The following is a 20,993-nucleotide window of genomic DNA, read 5'->3' as shown; positions in this document are numbered from 1 at the left end:
GGAGGGAGGGGATGTGTGGGAGGGAGGGAGGGGGGCAAAAAAAAAAATCAATAAAATATATTAAACAAAAAACAATCATTCTTTTGGTCATTAATATTCTGAAGATATTTTTCCCATTGATTTTTTTAGAGAGTAAAAGAGAGAGGAGACAGTGGAGGGAAGGAGGGAAGTGGGGGAGAAAGAAACATTGATCTGAGAGAGACACATTGACTGGTTGCCTTTTGCACGCACCTTGACCAAACTTGCAGCCCAAGTACATGCCCCTTGACTGGGAATCTAACCTGAAACCTATAGGTGCTTGGGCTGATGCTCTCTAACACAGTGCAGGGCCTCTTGGGCTTTTTGAAATGCTCTGGAATACACCCCTTCCCTGGTAGACAGCACTTCTTGTGCCGATTATGACACAGATGGATGTCATTCTCTTCATGTTTTCATTAATTTTTTTTTACATATGTTTTTATTGATTTTTTTAACAAGCGAGGAAGGGAGAAGGACAGGAAGATAGAAACATGAATCGGCTGCCTCCTGTACACCCCCTACTGAGGATCCAGCCTGCAACCTGGGCATGTGCGATGACCTCTTGGTTCCTAGGTTGACAACCATTGAGGTCACTGGCCAGGCGCATTACTTTTTTTAAGGTCCACTAAGATATCAGGTTCAGATGATAGATTATGCATTTCTCTTCTAAATTTTTGGAAATGGGCCGAGACCGGTTTGGCTCAATGGATAGAGCGTCGGCTTGGGGACTGAGGGGTCCCGGGTTCGATTCCGGTCAAGGGCATGTACCTTGGTTGCAGGCATATCCCCAGTAGGGGGTGTGCAAGAGGCAGCTGATCGATGACTCTCTCTCATCGATGTTTCTAGCTCTCTATCTCTCTCCCTTCCTCTCTGTACAAAATCAATAAAATATATATTTTAAATTTTTGGAAATGGAGCTTCTTACTCTTTGAAAGAAAAGAGGTAGTCTTAACTAAGAAATCAGAAAGACAAAAGGCAGACAGTACAGCTAACTAGAAGATACATGATTAGAAATGGGGCTTTACCTTAGGTTGGTGTTCTTGATCCCTATCTGGTTCTAAGAAGCTCCAATCTAATGTACAGCCTAAATTTCCTAAACCTCCATACTTTCTTCTTCCATGTTTTCTTATCCCTAAAAATAAGAGGCTTTAATTGGTCTCCACAGGCACCTAAAACAAACATAGCTTAGGACTAGTATTGTTGAGTGCCCATTCTGCATCTCTTCCAGGAGGCACACTGCCCAATACTATCAAAGGCAGAAAGGTTGTAAAATGTATTTCATTTTGAACACAAAACTAATGTAAGAAGATCCTTTGTTCTAGCCCTATGGTCGGCAAACTGCAACTCGAGAGCCACATATGGCTCTTTGGCCCCTTGAGTGTGGCTCTTCCACAAAAATCAAGGCCTGGGCGAGTCTATTTTGAAGAAGTGGCGTTAGAAGAAGTTTAGGTTTTAAAAATTTGGCTCTTAAAAGAAATTTCAATCATAGTACTATTGATATTTGGATCTGCTGACTAATGAGTTTGCCAACCACTGCCCTAGTCGGTTTGGCTCATATGCCTGGATTGCGTGCTCAATCCCCAGTAGGAGGCATGCAGGAGGCAGCCAATCAATGATTCTCTCTCATCATTGATGTTTCTCTCTCTCCCTTTTCCTTCCTCTTTAAAATCAATAAAAATATTAAAAACAAACAAAAAACCCTGCTAAGTTTAACAATGAGCCATCCTTCTTTAAATGCTACAGAGAATAAAATAGCCTTAGCTGGTTCGGCCTGCGGACTGAAGGGCCCCAGGTTCGATTCCAGTCAAGGGCACATGCCTGGGGGCTGGGGGCTCAATCCCCGGTAGGGGGCATGCAGGAGGTAGCCGATCAGTGATTCTCTTATCATTGATGTTTCTATCTCTCTACCTTCTCCCTTTCCCTCTGAAATCAATAAAAATATAATTTTTAAAACACACACACACACACACAAATTGGCATAAAAATTACTGATTTCTTAATGCCATCTCAGGAAGTCTATCCTAAGCAAATAATTTTACACGCATAGAGCACTCTCTATGGAGCTGTGCATTACAGTGTTATTTATAATGCCAACATAAAAGCAGGTCTAGTTGGTTCTACAGTTAGGAAACACTTGTATAAGTTACAATACATTCACTTGATGGAAATACTTTACAATTAAAAATTGGTTATGCCCTGGCTGGTGTGGCTCTGTTGGTTGAACGTTGTCCCCATGCACCAAAAGGCGGTGGGTTCAATTTTCAAACAAGGTACATGTCTAGGGGTTTGATCCCTGGTTGGGGTGCGTGTACTAGTAAGAGGCAATCAATAGATGTTTCTCTCTCTCACATCACTGTTTCTCTTTCTCTCTCTCCCTTCCTCTCTAACATCAAAAAAGTATTTATTCTTTAAACAATTGGTTATGAACCCTGCCAGGTAGCAGAGTTGGTTAGAGCAGCCCAATATAACAATATAACAAGGTTCCTGGTCAGGACACATACTAGTACAAGAATTAACCAGTGAATGCATAAATAAGTGGAACAACAAATCAGTTTCTTTCTCTCCTTCCCTCTCTCTAAAATAAATTTAAAAACTACTAAAACTAAAAAAACTAAAACTGGTTATGAAAACTACATAACATGAAAAAATGCTTATTGATTAGATACTTGGGGGTGGAAACATTATAGGTTCTAGAATCAATATACAATAACAGAAGATGAGGAATCAAGCTTCTGAGTAGATAAAACTAGAAAAACTTGGGTGTTGAATTTGTGGGAAACATGTTAAGCCACTAAGAACCCCCCACAGAGCATCTCCACCTGGGCCTCCCACCTCACTGTGGGGTGCCTGTCCCTCTATATAGACTATTAGCCTGTAGTAGTATCAGTTCTTCCAGCCAAGAAATCCTACCAAGAGCTTCAGCTATGCTGTGCCTGAGAATAAAAGCAAAGTGGGGGAGCAAAAGAATTCCAAACCAGAACAGTCAAATCTGAGGAGGATGAGAAACTACATAAAGAAGGGAAGGGGCATGCAGCTGGAAGTGTGTCCTTTTTTGGGGGGGATAAGGGGAAAGAGGGTGGTAGGAAGAGTACCTTGCTAAGAAATAGTCACCAATAATAGCATATTCTATCATTAACCTTTGGTCATTTCTCATCAAGCAGCCTGTGCGCCTGGTATGTTTAAACTACCGCAGTCATATTATTTGAATGCCATATATAGAAGAATAAATGTATAAGTGTGGGTGTAATTTTAACTGTATATTATGTTTAATTAATTTGCCCCCAATTTTGTGTAGTTTTAACTATGATTTGGAATTATCCTTTTCCAGATCTTCCTCATCCTCAACCCATTTACAGAACTGTCTATGTCTATTTCTTAGTTTTTAAGCTTACGCAAAATTATTGAGATAATAAAGGGTAGGGCAGTAGAATTGTCCTTATTTTAATCCACAACAAAACAATGAATACTAAAATTCTTTATAGCAAAAATTGGGGGGATAGCATTAAGAAAATTAACTACAGTATACTTCCACAAGGGAATACAATAAAGCCATTAAGATGAATATACAGTCCTATACTTTTTAAAAAATATATATTTTATTGATTTTTCACAGAGAGGAAGAGAGAGGGATAGAGAGTTAGAAACATCGATGAGAGAGAATCAGCTGTCTTTTGCATAAACCCCACTGGGGATGTGCCCGCAACCAAGGTATGTGCCCTTGACCGGAATCGAACCCGGGACTCTTCAGTCCACAACCCGACGCTCTATCCACTGAGCCAAACCGGTTTCGGCTACAGTCCTATACTTTTTTACAAAGATGGACAGTCCCAATATTTTAAGCAAAATAAGTAAATTAGAAAACAGTAGGTAGAGGAGGCATAGGATGGGAAGATATCCCAAAATCTAAAGTTTTTAACTTCTGGGTAGGATTGAAGTCATTTGTTTTTCTTCTCGCATATCTCTAGTTTCTGATTTTTCTGTAATAAACTATTTTAAATAGCTAAATGTTTCAAACTTAATAAAATAGAGGTAAAAACTAAGTTGAAAATGATATTGACTAGGCTGCAAATGTTTACTGAAGACCATGCCCAGAGTTACATATGCATGAAATAAGACATACAGTTAGCAGGAAAGACTGTCAAGGTCAGAGGACGGGCTTACCTTCAGGCCAGCTGCTACGTGAGGCGGGGTGTCCACAATCTGCCGGTCATCTGAAGAGCCGCCTCGCTTTAGGTCAATTACCGGGGCAAGGACTGTACTTTGTTTTGTTCTCTGGCTCTAAAATCATTGAAAAAGAGTTTACTGAAGCTTCAAATTAAAATTCATACTATTTATAACAAAGCTTTTTTTGAAGGGTCTGGGGAGGTCTTTGTAATGAACCTTTCGAATACAAGAAAATCATAATCTTAAAATAGCCTTTTAATTCAATTATTACTATAACCACAAACTAATTTCATTGGCTTTTTCCCCCCAAAAAAACAAAATTTCTCTACTGTAAAAGACTTATATTAAACTTGGTCAGTTTTATTTAAGTTTGCATGTGAAATCATCTCTACAATGGATTCTCCTTTGACCAGGAGGAAAAATCTATAACAGCATATTAGGCTTTGACTAGTGTGGATCTTTCACAAAGAATGGGTATTTTTTTATATCCTGGGCAAAACATGAGAGTTTTCCCCCCTCCCAGTAGAATATAAAATCCTGCCCTACCTATTTTATTATGAACCTACCAAATTTTTTTTTTCTAAAGAAAACATGACTATTCATATACCATCAACCATTGTTAATATTTTATCGTATTTGGTTTACCTTACACCTATATTAACGTTGAACCATTTGAAAAAAATTTGAAGACACCAGGATGCTATCCTTAATCAGCTAAAATTATGAACATCCTTTTACATAACCACTACACTATTACCACACCTAATAAAACCAATAATACCCTGTATCAGTTCCTATCCAATTTATATTCAGGTTTATCAAACTATCCCTCAAATGTCTTCTAAATAGTTGATTTTATTTTGAACCAGAATCCTACCAAAAGTCCACAATGCATTTGGTTTTTAAGTCTTCTGATTTAGGAAATATCTCCCTCCTTGCTGTCATCATTGTAATCATTTTTGTAAAATCCTAAGATCTGTTTGATAAATTCCTGGTTGTCTAGTTTCACTTATGCCCTACAATTCTTGAAAACTAAGTTAAATCTTGATTAGGTTAGAGCAATGCTCTTAGGATAGAATATGGCGGTATACTTCATGCTGCTTCACCCCAGCAGGCACACAACTCAGGTTGCCTGCTAATGATGCTAATCATGACCAGATGAGTACAGAGGTGTCTACCAGATCTTTGGGTTATAAAGATTTAAGTTCCCTCTCCCTTTGCAGTTTTAAAGTGTTATACATTTTCATTGTTATCAATCACTACAAAATGCTCAAAATAAGCCACCACCTCTCTTGAATTTAACGTCACTTATCATTACAAGCAAATAAATTTAATCCAATCAATAAGTTACAATTCACAAGGTAAAAACCAAAGTTTAAAGGACAATGGAGGTAAGTGGCATCAGAATCATACATTTTTCTATTTGATATGTTTTAAAAATGGAGATACAGATGAAACCACAATTTCAGTCTGTAGGTAACATTTTATCCACCAAATACCTTTACAAATTTGGTTATGCCAACCTGGTACTGAGTAATTAATTAGTAAATTAAATAGTCTATGAGAGCGGAAACTGGTTTGGCTCAGTGTATGAGTAGGGGTGTCGAACTCAATCAGAGAAGGGGCCAAAATCTAAAATCCAGCCTAAATCGCGGGCCGAATGGTTTACTGAACAGTCATAAACTGACAATGTCATAAACTGACAGTGGAGTGCAGTGATGACAGCGCGGTGCGGGCCACATTGCAAGGCCTGGCCGGCCGGATTTGGCCCGCGGGCCTTGTGTTTGACACATGTGGTATAGAGCGTCGGCCTGCAGACTGAAAGGTCCCAGGTTCGATTCCGGTCAAGGGCATGTACGTTGGTTGCGGGTACATCCCCAGTAGGGGGTGTGCAAGAGGCAGCTGATCGGTGATTCTCTCTCATCAATGTTTCTAACTCTCTATCCCTCTCTCTTCCTCTCTGTAAAAAATCAATAAAATATATTAAATAAATAAAAAAATAAATAGTCTATGAGAATCAATGAAATGTATCTTTACCTCCCTTAATGAAAAATACAACATTAATTTCACATAGAAATTGCAAAGATATTAGAAAGTTAGCAGAAATGATTTCATAAGCAACTTTTTATTTTGACCAATTATAAAATCTATTTGAAATCTTAGGAGATTACCTGAAGTTAATGTGAAAAGATGAAAAGCATAAGTCTGAAGCATATACTACAGAGGATGTCTAAGAGTCTAGATTTTTTTTTTTTTAAGAGTCTAGAGTTCATATAAAAACATAGTAACTTGCTTATCAGCACCCAATTCTTTACTTTTCATGTGAGTAAAATAATCGTACAGAAAAATCATAAATTTTATAACTTTTTAATATACTTCTCTTTGGAAGAATCTATTTTTCTCAGTTTTATTTTATTCAAGCTGATTTTTAACCTATTTATAATTATGCTGGCTGGGTAGAGAAAGTGATTCTAAAGTATTAGGCAGGAAGAAACAAATTATCTAGTAGTTTTTAATTTGTATATCTCTAGAATATTTTTATTCTGCTTTTCTATTTTCTGTTCCTAAAAGTATTTGACAGTAACATTTTAATATCAAATATCCAGTGGGCACCTATATTTTTAATGTTTTACATGTTGAATAATTTCAAGGATACAGCCAATGCCCAACATGTATACAACTACAACAAAAACAATGACTCCCACACTACATATACCTGACATATTCACAACCAATCTGAGCCCTCAAAAACACAAACTCATTATTATAGCTTACTAATAATTACTGCAGAGCTTTCTTTCTCAAAGTGCTGATTCAAAATCACCTACAACTAACAGTAGGAATATTACCAAAAATGCAAATGCCCATGGGCCCTAACCTAGAACCAGAATTTACCAGAGTATTAGGAATATGACCACCGAAGCAATACTTTAACAAAATTCTCAGTAATCTTAGACATACTGAAGTCTGAAAACCTGTACCACTGTTGGAAACAAAGAGTATTGCCTTTCTCCACTGGAATCCCTGAAATAGTTCTATTCCCAGAAATTGGGAAGAGCAAAATGACCCTTAGCTCCTTATTCTTCTCTACAGAGAGCCTCTCTCCCCAATAATGTTTAAGCCTACATAATCAATAAAAAGGCAGCAGAGCAAGCTAAAATCATATTACACTTAATCTAAGGAGGAACCTGCTCTGTAGACTTCTACTTTCACACTGTGGGCTTATCTTACCTTTGCTTGAGTGAGAGCTGCCTTCTTCACCTGAAGCTGAGACTGTAGAAGTTTGAAGTTTTTGGACCAGCCTTCTGTTTTCGAGTCACTGGTCTCCACTCCCAGGTCATCATACAGTGACATCTTTTCAGTTTAATGCTGAAAGGCAAGGGAGGGATTAAAAAATGCAAAATACAGTAAAGATTTAAAGTCTTTTCATGTTGCCTGGCCAATGGGCTCAGTGGTTAGATGGTCAGCCCATGCACCGAAGGGTCATGGGTTCAATTCCCAGTCAAGGGCATGCGCCTGGGTTGCAGGTTCAGTCCCAGTCCCAAGTGGGGTGCATGCAGGAAGCAACCAATCAATGTATGTCTCTCACCTTTCTCTCTCCTTTCTTTCCTCCCTCCCTTCCACTCTCTTTAAAAATCAATGGAATAAATATCCTTGGGTAAGGATTAATAAACAAACAAACAAATATTTGTGTTAAAATAACTCATTTTCAAGGAATTGTAGCGGTAAAATGTATTTAAAGAGATTCCCCCAGCCTAGGAACCTTGGACAAAAGCCAAGACATTTGATATAACTAATAAGCAAACTTTCTAATATGCATGCATTATTTTAAAAATAAAGTTCTATAATTAATAAGATCATGTGGTCAAGAAATTTGTGAATGAAATCAGTCTGTTCTATAGCATATAATGAGCTAAAGATGAAAGGTTCTAGATCCAGGACATTATTAATTACATATATCCAATTTTTAAAATTCTATTTGGTCTCAATAGCAAAAAGGAGAAGGTTCACTCAGCACAATTAGCTACCTTTTATAGAAGAAAAAATTTAAACATATCCCTAGAAATTAAAAAAACAAACAAAAACAAAGAAGTGATCTCACAGAAGTAGGTTAATCAAAGGATATTTTTTATTATTGCTTGTTAAGAGAAGTGTGGAGGGTTAGATCTTAAATATCCTAACTTCCTCATGACATTGGTTACAAAAAGATAATCGATCTACATGTGAATGATCAATACACAATATCCCTGCAGAATAGAGGAATACAAGATTATAACAAAAATAAAGACAACAATGGTTGCTCTAGCTGGTTTGGCTCATGGATAGACCATCAGCCTGCAGAGTAGATTTCGGTCAAGGGCACATGCCTGGGTTGCCAGCTCAATCCCCAATGGGGGGCATGCAGGAGGCAGCTGATCAATGATTCTCTCATCATTGATGTTTCTCTCTCTCTCTCTCTCTCTCTCTCTCTCTCTCTCTCTCTCTTTCCCTTCCTCGCTGAAATCAATAAAAAATATATTTTAAAAAAAGAAGACAACAATTGCCAAAACCGGTTTGGCTCAGTGGATAGAGCATCAGCCTGCGGACTGAAAGGTCCTGGGTTCGATTCCAGTCAAGGGCATGTACCTTGGTTGCGGGCACATCCCCAGTGGGGGGTGTGCAAGAGGCAGCTGATCGATGACTCTCTCTCATCGATGTTTCTAGCTCTCTATCCCTCTCTCTTCCTCTCTGTAAAAATCAATAAAATATATATATTTTTAAAAGAATGTAATTAAAAAAAAAAAAGAAGAAGAAGACAACAATGGTTAACATTTATTAAACCTTATCTGGCCAGGGTGGTTGTAAATGCAGTATTTGCTGAGGAAGCCTAGAACTAGGTTATAGATGGGAAACTGGGTGAGACTTCAGGAGATAAACCTGCCCCAAGTCATTTCAAATCCAGTCAGGGGAACACCACAGTCCTTTCAAGTAAATCCCTACTGACAACTTAAAAAAACAACAACAAAAAACCCTTAATATTCCGAAACCCACAACATGGCCCACTTCTCAATATAAGATATAACCTTTCTCAGGTGGAAAACAATTTTTTAAAATCCCTAAATTGCAAATAGGTGACTTCCTATTTATGAACACAGCCAAAAATCTGACAGTTTGCAGGCCCGGACAGCATTTTGCTATAAACACTATGTTATACAAAACCTGTTCTGCCTGTGTCTGTGTCTCAGGAAGAGAAAGAGACATGGACAAGGAGATTCCCCGCAGGGTTACATCTGACTCAGGGCAAAAATTTCTCTCAGGTGTATGTTACTTCTCTACCCTTCCATGACAGGTATTCTAGGACCCTGCTGCCCAACACTTTATCAATGGTCGGCAAACTGCGGCTCGAGAGTCACATGCAGCTCTTTGGACCCTGAATTGTGGCTCTTCTATAAAATACCACGTACCTAATTAAGTTAAAAACAATGTACCTACCTATATAGTTTAAGTTTTAAAAAAATTGGCTCTTAAAAGAGATTTCAATCGTTGTACTGTTGATATTTGGCTCTGTTGAGTAATGAGTTTGCCGACCACTGCTTTAGCTGACCTTGGTTTCTCTGTGTGGAGTGGGAGGTGACAGGGTGGATACCAACTTTATTCCCTCAGAATAGCTATCTCTGCCTGGAAATCAGTGCCCACTACATTGTTGCTTCTTAATATTCAAACCCTCAGATTACCTAAAAGCTCTGTTTTGATTTCTTAATGAAAGGGCTCCAAGGTAGCAAAGAAGCAGGATGAATAAAAGCAGAGTCCAGGGTACTGGTGGCTCCTCCAATGAATGACCTGGAAATCCAGAGATGCCTACATTAAGGCTTCTGTGAAAACTCAACAGCTTAGCTGATAGAAGCAGATACAATTTCCTAGAGAGCACATCCAACAGGGAAATGCCCACTGCCTTCAGTGCCAGACACAGTGAACATTTTATTCAGGAACTTGGCAATGCCTTGTCACGTTACACTTGAGTCACTAAAACTAAATGAAGAAAAAGTAATGAACTCCATTTCTTAATTTAGTATGGCTGAAATACAACCTGTCTTCAAGGCTTTAGAGGGAATCCCTCTGGAGTCTACTTCCCCCTAGCCTACCTGGTATTCAGCACTAATCATTCTTATCTATAATACATTAAAATTTAGACAAGGTATCCTTAAACTTTAAATTTAATCTGAAAAACTCAGAGCAACAGCAAGAAAATGTACCTATTTAAATCACATTATTATGAAAAAACTAGAGGCCCAGTGCAAGAAATTCGTACACTGGAGGGTGGGGATCTCTCAGTCAGGCCTGCACCCTCTCGCAGTCCGGGATCCCTCAGGGGATGTCCGCCTGTCCGCTCTCCGGAGTCCGGGACCCCTTGCTCCTTACTGCCTGCTCACTGCTCCTTACCACTCGGGTTGCTGCTCCTCAGCGCTGAGGCAGGAGAGGCTCCTGCTCCCGCCACAACCACTGCACTCGCCAGCCATGAGCCGAGTTTCTGGCTGAGCAGCACCCCCCTGTGGGAGCACACTGACCATTGGGACAGCTCCTGCATTGAGTGTCTGCCCCCTGGTGGTCAGTGCGCATCATAGTGACTGGTCATTCCGCCTTTCGGTAGACTTTGATTATATAGGATAAGATCTGCAGATCTGACCTTTTAGGATACTAACTTATGGTAAGTGGTATTTGATATAAGTATGGTATATTTTAAATAGTATACTATAATTAATGGGACAAAAAATACTACAACCATACAACTAATAATAAATCAAGGCCTGCCGAAACCGGTTTGGCTCAGTGGATAGAGCATTAGCCTGCGGACTGAAAGGTCCCGGGTTCGATTCCGATCAAGGGCATGTACCTTGGTTGCGGGCACATCCCCAGTAGGGGGTGTGCAAGAGGCAGCTGATCAATGATTCTCTCTCATCGATGTTTCTAACTCTCTATCCTTCTCCCTTCCTCTCTGTAAAAAATCAATAAAATATATTTTAAAAAATCAATAAAATATATTTTAAAAAATAAATAAAATATATTTTAAAAAAAAAATAAATCAAGGCCTGAGTTCTGAGCACCTCAAGAAGCAAGATTAGTAAGAAGCCTTCTTATCACTAAATAGATATTCAGGTACCATGAAGGGAAAATGAAGCCTAAAGAATCTGGGAAGTATATACCGACAGAAAGGAACAGGAGGTGCAACGTACGTTGATGTCCACAAAAAATATAGGTAACACAAAGCATCTGCCTCATAGAGTTACAATGACTTTTTAAAGAATTTTAAGATTTCACTATACCTCCACCTCTCATACCCTTGTTACAGTTTAATATTCCCACTAATTTTCATAGACTCAATTATTACCAAAATAACATAGGCTGGAGTGTATTCCAAACAAAGTCCCTGAGTGTCACCTGTAAGTTAGGTGTATAATAGAACATCCTTCACAGTTTACTATTATGAAAGACTAGAGGGATTACTAGTGCTGGGTCATGAAGATAATTTAAAACAAACCAGGTAAGTCCTGTCCAGTATGGCTCAGTTGGTAGACCATCAAATTGTGCACCGATTCCCAGGCAGGGCACATGCCCAGGTTGCCAGTTCAATCTCCAGTTGGGTGGGTATAGGAGGCAACCAATTGATGTTTCTCTCTCTCTAACATAAAAAGGCACATTTAAAAACAACAACAAACCAGGTAAAAAGAAACCCACTTGCCCTGGCCAGATAGTGCAGTTGGTTAAAGCACTGTTCTGATATGCCAAAACAGTGATGCTAAAACTGGGCATATCAGAACGATGCTTTAACCAACTGAGCTACCTGGCCAGGGCGAGTGGATTTCATCATTCCCAGGGTACATACAACCAATGAATGCATAATTAGTGGAACAACAAATCAATGTTTCTCCCTCTCTCCTTCCTTTCTAAAAATTAAAAAACGAAATCCACTTTATAAAGTTAAATTTGGGAATGCACAACTCCCCCCGCCCCAATTCTTATCTATACTAATAAAAGCACAATATGCTAATTAGACCAAATGTCCTTCCAAATGAAGCTGGAGCTACGAGGGAAGCTCAGATCCCGGTGCCAGAGGGAAGCCAGTGCGGGCAGCCAAGAAAAGGAAGGCCTACTCTTGCATGAATTTCATGCATCGGGCCTCTAGTTTTCCATCAAAGCTATCTTTAGTCATCAGAGAGCTCCACAATCAGAATAGCTCTTCACTGTTAACACTTTTATTACACCAGGTTATATTTCTGTCTATCTCACAATCTACTGTACACTGTACAGCTTGCAGCACATTTCTTTTTTTTTTTTTTAAGAAAATCTATTTTTGTCAATTTTAGAGAGGAAGAGAGAAACATCAATGATGAGAGAGAATCCACTGGCTGCCTCCTGCATACCCCTATTGGGATCAAGCCCTGATCAGGAAACTGTGACCTCCTGGTTCAACAGCCCAGGCTCAGTGACACCAGATGGGCTACAACACATTTCTTTTAAAAAAATTTTTTCTTTAAATATACATTTGTTCTATTGTTTCTTGAGAGGAAGGGAAAGGGAGAGAGAGAAATATTAATGATGAGAGAGAATCATTGATTGGTTGCCTCCTGCAGGCTCCCCCACCCCAACCCCCCATGGAGGATCGAGCCCACAACATAGGCATGTGCCCTTGACCAGAATCGAACCTGGGACCCTTCAGTCCGAAGGTCGACGCTCTATCCACTGAGCCAAACCGGCTAGGGCTGCAGCACATTTGATAAAATTCTAAAAATAACACACACTCCATTTTAAGTTACTTAATTTGTTACCCCATATAGCCAAAATGTCTGCAACCTTTATCCCTTTAAAAACCCCACCTGCTGCTGGGAAATACAGCCTTCATCCACCGGCATACATGTACATTTTGTCCTTATCCAGAATACGTTTTCCATCCACTCGCCTGGCTCTAGCAATTAGTACCTTCAAAGGCTAGCTCTCCTCTACTGACTTCTTGAGGGACCTTTTAACCTGACCTGACTACCTCTCCTCAGACCTCTCTGTGCCTGGCTGGCAGATCCCAGAATGCTCCATGGTGCTTCTGGTAGCAGAAGCTACCTTTTCACACTCCTTTCCTCGGCAGGAAACCTTTCCCCTATCTTGCTCATCCAACAAAACACCTGGAAGACTCAGGCATAAGCATCACTCCCTCCTGGAAGCCAGTCCAGATCCCATTCCGGTCCACGCATGGGTTTAGATGGCTGTTTCCTTAGAGACCAAGAGCAGGGACAGAATCCTGTTCATCTTGAAACTGCTGTTCACACCATCTGGTCTGGGCAAGAGGTGACCTTACGAGATGCTTGCTGTTTTAAAGCTACAACGCCGCTGTAAGGCACACACACAGACGGAGGCGACCCCAGGAAGCCCCTGTCCCTGAGGGGTGACGGCGGGGGGGCCCGGCCCAGGAGGAAAGGCTCCTCTCCGCTCCGCCCCGGCTCCGAGGGGGCGAGGGCGCTGGGCCACAGGTGACAGGGCCGGCCCCCGGGACCCGCAACTTTTCCGAAACATGACCCCCGGGGGGAGAGGAAACGTCCTCAGGTCCAAAGCAGACGGAGAGACGGACAGACAGACAGACAGACAGACGGAAAAGAATGGGGAGAAGGAAAAGCCGGAGGCCCGGCGATCGGAGGCGAATAGAGGAAAGCGGTGGCGGCGGGCGCGGAGCAAACTGGGGGCCAGGCGGGCGGGGGGACCGGCCGCCCCGCTGCTGCGTGGCCTGAAGCCGCGGCCTCCGGACCCGGTGCCCCCGGAGGCGCTCCCGCCCCGCCTCCCGGCCCGGGGCCCCCGGGGCGCCACTTACCCGGCCGGCCAGGCCGACCCTCCCCATGGGCCGCGCGGCGCACCAAGGCCGGGGCGCCCGGTGAGGGAAGGCGGGCGCGCTCGGCGTCAGCCCGTGACGGCCCGACCGCGGCCGGCGCCAACCCCTACGCCGAGTCCGCAGGGCGCGTGCGGGCGCGAGGTCGGGGAGGCGAGCGGCTCGGAGAGAGGAGCGCACTTTCGCCGCACTCGCCTGGCCTTGGCGCCCCCTCCCGGCGGGAGGGCCGCACTGCATCTCCCTTCAGCAGGCGTCCCCTTCTGCCCAGAGGTGTCACAGGGATGCAAGTTTGTGGAACTTCAGACTGCAGGAGAACTTTGCTGAGGAGAAGGAGTGGTCCTGGGCTGCAAAGATCATCCTTGGGAGCCAATTCTGTTGTAATAGAAGGGAAAGGGAGAATCCCTCCCAGCCCTTAGTTCTCATTCATTCAAAACCATTCCTCCATATGCGCAATGCTGAGCATGAATCACCATAGGCGGGCTAAATGGGAAAACTGCTAGAAAAGAAATGGTAACAAGCACTGAATTAACTGTACGACTAAGGAAACACTAAACATGAAGTTTAAGGTTGCATGGATATTATAAATCTCACAATTGAAAAACGATATAACAAATTTGAGATGAAAAGAGAAAATTGGATTTTGTGTGATTACAGTTTTCATATAAAAATTGTAAACAAAATATTTGTACTGCATTTGGACAGAAATCCTCAGTCCTATAATAATGGTATTCCCAGTGCTGCAGGGACCAGCACCTCCACCACCACCATGTGAAGGGGAACATTCTGGCAGTAAGACAGCATGCTAGAGACTGGAGTGTTCAGGCTAAGCTTTCAAGAACTCTTAAAATGTTATCAATAAAAAAGGATAGGGAAAGTCGTTCTTGAAATATGCTAAGTTCATTGAACATTTAAAAAATAAATGAATGTACTGAGTGTCTCTGATAGCTTCTGGCTATGGGCCTAGACTACATGTGTCAAACACAAGGCCCGCGGGCCAAATCCAGCCCACCAGGCCTTGTAATGTGGCCCGCACCGCGCTGTCATCACTGCACTCCGCTGTCAGTTTATGACATTGTCAGTTTATGACTGTTCAGTAAACCATTCGGCCCGCGATTTAGGCTGGATTTTAGATTTTGGCCCCTTCTCTGATTGAGTTCGACACCCCTAGCCTAGACAGCAAAGACAGAAAATGTGTGGACTGGGTCTCCTATCTTCTGATCAAAGCACAGGTGGGAGGGCAAGAGGCCTGAGATGGAGGAGGCAGGAAGCCTTGGGGACGCTCCAAGTGGAATCTGCTGTCTACCACGCCTCTCTTATTTGCTGGGCATCTCCAATTTGCAGACTTGACTACCATGGCCCTCCTCCTGCTTGGAGTTTTGTGCATTTCCAGATCAGTAAGTCACACGTTGACAGGCAACTTTTTGATTTACAGGCCATAGATGCAGTCACCTTCACTTTGGGGGAGTTTTCTAGATCAACTTTCAGGAGGAAATCTTTTTCCTTCTTATCTCTGAATATATTAGAGACATCATTCTTCCACTTCTTGTCCAAGATAACTAATAATTACTTTTAGTTTACCAACTGGGAATGTGAGGCTTAATGAGAAGGAGGACTATAACCCAGGATACGCAATTAGAAGGAAGGATAAACAAATTGTGGAGATTCAGAGGAGGGACAAGAGGCACAGGGGGCCAGTTCAGGCTGGAGAGCAAACATACCTACGGACAACTAGTGAAACAAGTTGTGCTCAGCATCCTGGAGGGAGGGGGCAGAAAGTAGATGGTAGAATGTGTCAAAAACAAGAAATTAGAAAGGCAGATGTTCCAGAAAGAAAGGAGATGAGGGAGATGCTTAGGCCGGCAGGAAGTGGCTAGAATGAAAAGCCATCGCATACAGGACAGACAGAGGCTGAGGAGGACCAGGAAGAGTGAAAATGAATGAGTGGCCACACACTGGGAAGAAAGCATTTTAGTTAAGATGACAGTTTGACCGAAATTAGAATTTGATAAAAAGTGATTATTCCCTGGAACTCTGTGTATAGTGATACTTTTCACATGTCATGAAGAATGATTTTTATTAACTTTTATGTAACTCTATGCAGTTTTATTTATTTTTCAGAATTTTTGTTTCACCCCCTACATTTTCTTTCTTGCTAAGTCATCCTCTACAGTTATTCCTGCTCTATAATGTTTACAATAGCAAAAATTTAGAAGCAGAACTAAATAATCAATAATAAAGAGTGAAATTCAATTATTTGAGGTGACAATTTATATGGAAGAATTCCATTTGTTTTAAAATTATGTTAATACTAGTGAACCAGTTCATGGATTCGTGCACATTGAAAGGAAATTCATTAGAAGGTGGCTGAAAGATTGGGACTGGGCGAGATAGGCAGGAGAGAACCTAGAGCCAATCTCCCTCGGTCCCTCCCCAGCCTCTTCGGAGTGAGTGGGGTCCCTTTGGCAGATGGGGTTCCTTGGCCTGGCCTACAGGGATAGGCCGAAACCGGCTCTCTGACACCTCCGTGGGGTCCTAGAAGTGTGAGAGGGCACTTTGCAAAATTGCTGTCATACAGGCTGTGGAATGCAAACACAAGTGTGCAGTAAACCAGATTCGGGGCCAACAATGCCCCAGCAACAACATAACCCATAGCCAAAGGTGGAATCGCACAGTTCCCCCCGCGCCCCCTCCCCGCCCCTGAGGAATTGGAGAACCGCTACTGCCAAGTCACTGCAGCTCAGCAGTTCCTGCATTAAGTGTCTGCCTCCTGGTGGTCAGTGTGTATCATAGTGACCAGTTGGATGGTTGGACTTAGCATATTCGCCATATATATATATATATAAACTAGAGGCCTGGTGCACAAAATTAGTGCATTGTGAGGGTCCCTTAGCCTGGCCTGCACCCTCTCATAGTCTGGGACCCCTCGGGGGATGTCCGCCTGCCAGCTTAGGCCGGCAGTCAGACATCCCTCTCACAGTCCAGGGCTCTCGCATTCTGGGACCGCTTGCTCCTTACTTCTACTACTCGCCTGCAGCGGAGGCCAGAGAGGCTCCTGCCACTGCCGCTGCACTAGCCAGCCATAAGCCCGGCTTCTGACTGAGCAGCACTCCTGTGGGAGCGCATTGACCACCAGGGGGCAGCTCCTGTGTTGAGCGTCTGCCTCCTGTTGGTTAGTGTGCATCATAGTGACCAGTCATTCTGCCGTTCAGTCAATTTACATATCAGGGTTTTATTATATAGGATATGCAGATAAAGTATATAAGGGTTGTCTGCCAATATAGCCTGATAGGTAAGGTTATAGCAGTTCTACATTTATATTTTTTGCTTATTTGTACTTTTTTCCAGTAAAAATTTTAAATATATTTTAATTGATTTCAGAAAGAGGAAGTGACAGGAAGAGGTTGACACATTGATGGGCTGCCTCCTGCAGGTCCCCTACTTCAGATCAAGCCTGAATCACCAACATGTGTCCTAAGCCACACTGGCCAGGGATGATATGTTATATTTCAACAGATTAAATCTATAAATAAATATGAGGATCCAGCTATATACTAATAATCCAAATATTAAAAGAAATTTAAAACAAAGTAATTCTTCTTACTCATGTTTTGTCAAATAGTTATTTTCTTATAAAAATATTTATATTAACAAGCATTGGGTATATTATTGTTATTTTAAAATGAGTCAATACATCTTCTTAAATTTCTCAATCTTAAATTCTAACAAGAAAAACATTGATCATTATTTGCTTATGACTTACATTAGGGAAAGCTCTTGGGATGCTCAAAAAATTTTAAGAGTGTAAAAGGCATGAGACCAACAAATTTGAGAATTATTGGATTATAGCATTCAAAGGAAAAGGATGGAGTGGGGTGAGCAGCCCACATGGGTAGAAATGGTACTGTGGAGCCTTGTAAATTTTTCCCTCCGTTCCTTATGAAATGTAAGCAACACTGAATGGTTTTTTTAGTTCAAAAAATACATGTTAGAAATATTTTAACAGTTTAATTTCTAAATCAGTTACCACCACCTAGTGTTACAATACTACATCATCTTTTTTCTCTTAGAATTTTAACAAATGTCTAAAACAGTGTATTAATAATAATACCAAGTTACTCAATACAACAAAGTCACTGTTCATAATTCTTGAGTAATACATTATTCATATTAGGTCAACAATCACATGTTTAGGTATGAAGGTTAAGTGATATTATTTAAAAATATATTAATCTGTTTCCTTAAAATACATACATATATATATTTACATTTTTATGTGCTTTTGATAGCTAAAGTGCATCATTATTGAGTATTGACCCATGAACCAGGAGGTCACGGTTTGATTCCTGGTCAGGGCACTTTACTGGGTTGTGGGCTTGATTTCCAGTAGGGGCCGTGCCAAGAGGTAGCCAATCAATGATTCCCTCTCAGCATTGATATTTATATCTCTTTCCCATTCTCCCTTCCTCTCTCTGAAATCAATAAAAACATATTTTTAGAAAAGTATAGAGGTTAATTACTAAAATAGAATATTTATTATTATACAGTTGTAATTAGAGTGAGGATATTCTCACATATTCTAACTTATAGAATTTACTTATGAGACATTTCTCAGTAAGTAAAAAAGAAGTTTATTTACATTTGCAGAAAATTCTAGTAATTATGTTGTTATATTTTTAAATTATCAGTTTAATTTTTTTCTTAGCCTAGCATTTAAGATTAATCATTATCAGCCTATCAACCCTTATTTGCTTCAGTCAATGAGACTCTACAGCAGTGGTTCTCATGACCCACAGGTTGAGAATAGCTAGCAGGGTCACCTAAGACCATCGGAAAACACAGATATTTACATTACAATTCATAACAGTAACAAAAATTATAATTATGAAGTAGCAACAAATATAATCTTATGGTTGGGGGTCACCACAACATGAGGAACTGTATTAAAGGGTCACAGCATTAGGAAGGTTGAGAACCACTGATCTAGAGCCTTCCAAATGTGATGCTTGGAAACCAGATAAGAACAATGGCAACCATAGTGTAGGAATATGGAGCAGTGCTTTTCAATCAAGGTGCCACAGAATTTTTAGAACAAGCAGTACCTGCCTATTGAGTCAGGGGCACTAATATCTTTTCCCTTGGATTGTCAAATTTTTAAAAATGACAACAGCCAACATAACAATAGCCATCTGGTGTGAATGAATCAAAATTATACCTTTTTCTTTGTCAGATTAGCAAAACACATTTTTGGTGTGTTGCAGGGTTTTAGTAATTAGTTTATGTGTGCCAGGAGATGAAAATCGCTGGCATGGAGGCAAAGAGGACAAGAGCAACAGGCAAATGCGGAATTGGAAGGGAAGGATCCAGTTCAGGGTCTGGTGGATCCAGTTCAGGGTCTGGTGGATCCAGTTCAGGGTCTGAACTTGAACTAGGGAAAGGTTTGGGTGGGGTTTGGAGAGGTGGTTGGAGAAGACTGTAGGTGGGAGGGGTGATGTGAGCCACGACAGAGGATAAGGGTCATTATGATCAGACTTTACGTGAGGGCTACACTTCCTAGTTCAGAACTTGCTCTCACATCTGTCATCCTATGATTTTTAACAGTATTCCTGTGAGGTAGCTGGGGTGTGAAAAACAATTTACTTCTACCAAAACCGGTTTGGCTCAATGGATAGAGCGTCGCTTCGATTCCGGTCAATGGATAGAGCGTCGGTTCGATTCCGGTCGGTTCGATACCTTGGTTGCGGGCATATCCCCAGTAGGGGGTGTGCAAGAGGCAGCTGATTGATGACTCATCGATGTTTCTAACTCTCTATCTCTCTCCCTTCCTCTCTGTACAAAATCAATAAAATATATTTAAAAAAAAAAAAAAAGAAAAGAAAAACAATTTACTTCTGAAAAATATTTCAATGGATGTAATTGGTTAACTTTAGATGGAATTTAACAGGCTAGCAATGAACACCGCCCGTTTATTTTATACTAGCTGTACCCGGCCACGCATTGCTGTGGCTCAGTCTGGTTAAATGGAAAAGAAAGGAGAAAGTGCACTTTTCTAATATGTTTAATTTCACAATGCTTGTGGGTATACAATACTTTTTGTTGTTCCATTTTCTGTGCAGATATAGATATTGGTTTTCCGACTCTAGAGCATGCAACATATAATTGTCCATGTGAGAAGCAATCCACATCTAGATCTAAACAGCACAATTCTAAAGATTGGCCCTGAGCTTTGTTGATGGTGATTGCAAACGCCAATCGAATGGGGAATTGCAATCTCTTAAATTGAAATGGCATATCGGTTGGGATCATAGGTATATGAGGAATGAGGACACCTTTACCTTTGAAAGGTCGTGTCAAGATTGTTGCTTCTAGGATGTTGCTCATTAATTTTTGTACTGCAAGCCACGTGCCCTTGCAAAGCTTTGGCTGGTTGATATTTCGCAACATGATAATTGGCACGCCGATTTTCAGTTGCAGTAGGTGCAGTGGCATCCCTGGCAGATTGAGTGAATTCAAAAATTCTGTTGGATAAGTAACCGCTTCATCTGCTTCCACAACAGTGTCCACAGACTTGTATGTGACTGCCTCACTTAGAACGTTAGATTGAATAATATTGTGAAGTTCATAGATGTCTTTGTTCTTGGCCAAAAGAATAGCTCCTTCACTCAGCAATTGTAATTCTTATAATTGGTTTGAATATTGGGAAATACTTTTTCAACCAATTCTTTTGACGTCACTAAATTGCAGAAGTTATGAGGCAATAAAATTCGTCCTGAGGTTAGATTAACCGGCACCTTTCTGTTCCCAGTTTCCAGCATTTGATGGGAGAATATCTCAGCTGATCGATCATTTTGCAGCTGGACACGCATATTTGTAGTTAATTGTAACGTCTTTATGTGTCGCCACAAAGTAGAGTATTTCAGGCAAGCATTTATTTCGTCCGCTGGTGTTGATAGAGGAATACAGGTAA

At 41.1% G+C, this 20,993-nt stretch overlaps 1 protein-coding gene and 1 long non-coding RNA gene across 2 annotated transcripts in view; one reads left to right on the top strand and one right to left on the bottom strand.

Moving 5' to 3' along the window:
• RBM17 (RNA binding motif protein 17) overlaps window positions 1–14,174 on the bottom strand; it is a 29,898-nt gene extending 15,724 nt beyond the window's left edge. Inside the window, exons 1-3 of the mRNA XM_084868714.1 lie at window positions 14,015–14,174; window positions 7,414–7,551; window positions 4,180–4,296 (exon numbers count right to left, since the gene is read on the bottom strand). Coding sequence (XP_084724840.1) covers window positions 4,180–4,296; window positions 7,414–7,536 — 240 coding nt within the window. The 5' untranslated portion in view covers window positions 7,537–7,551; window positions 14,015–14,174. The remainder of the gene's footprint in view (window positions 1–4,179; window positions 4,297–7,413; window positions 7,552–14,014) is intronic.
• The window catches only part of LOC311614394, a 119,157-nt gene that overhangs the window by 64,244 nt on the left and 33,920 nt on the right, over window positions 1–20,993 (top strand). The window lies entirely within an intron of this gene.

This window comes from Pipistrellus hanaki (assembly GCF_964339955.1).
Source record: "Pipistrellus hanaki genome assembly, chromosome: 1".
Taxonomy (NCBI): Eukaryota; Metazoa; Chordata; class Mammalia; order Chiroptera; family Vespertilionidae; genus Pipistrellus; species Pipistrellus hanaki.
This window is presented reverse-complemented; position numbering and strand designations above follow the sequence as displayed.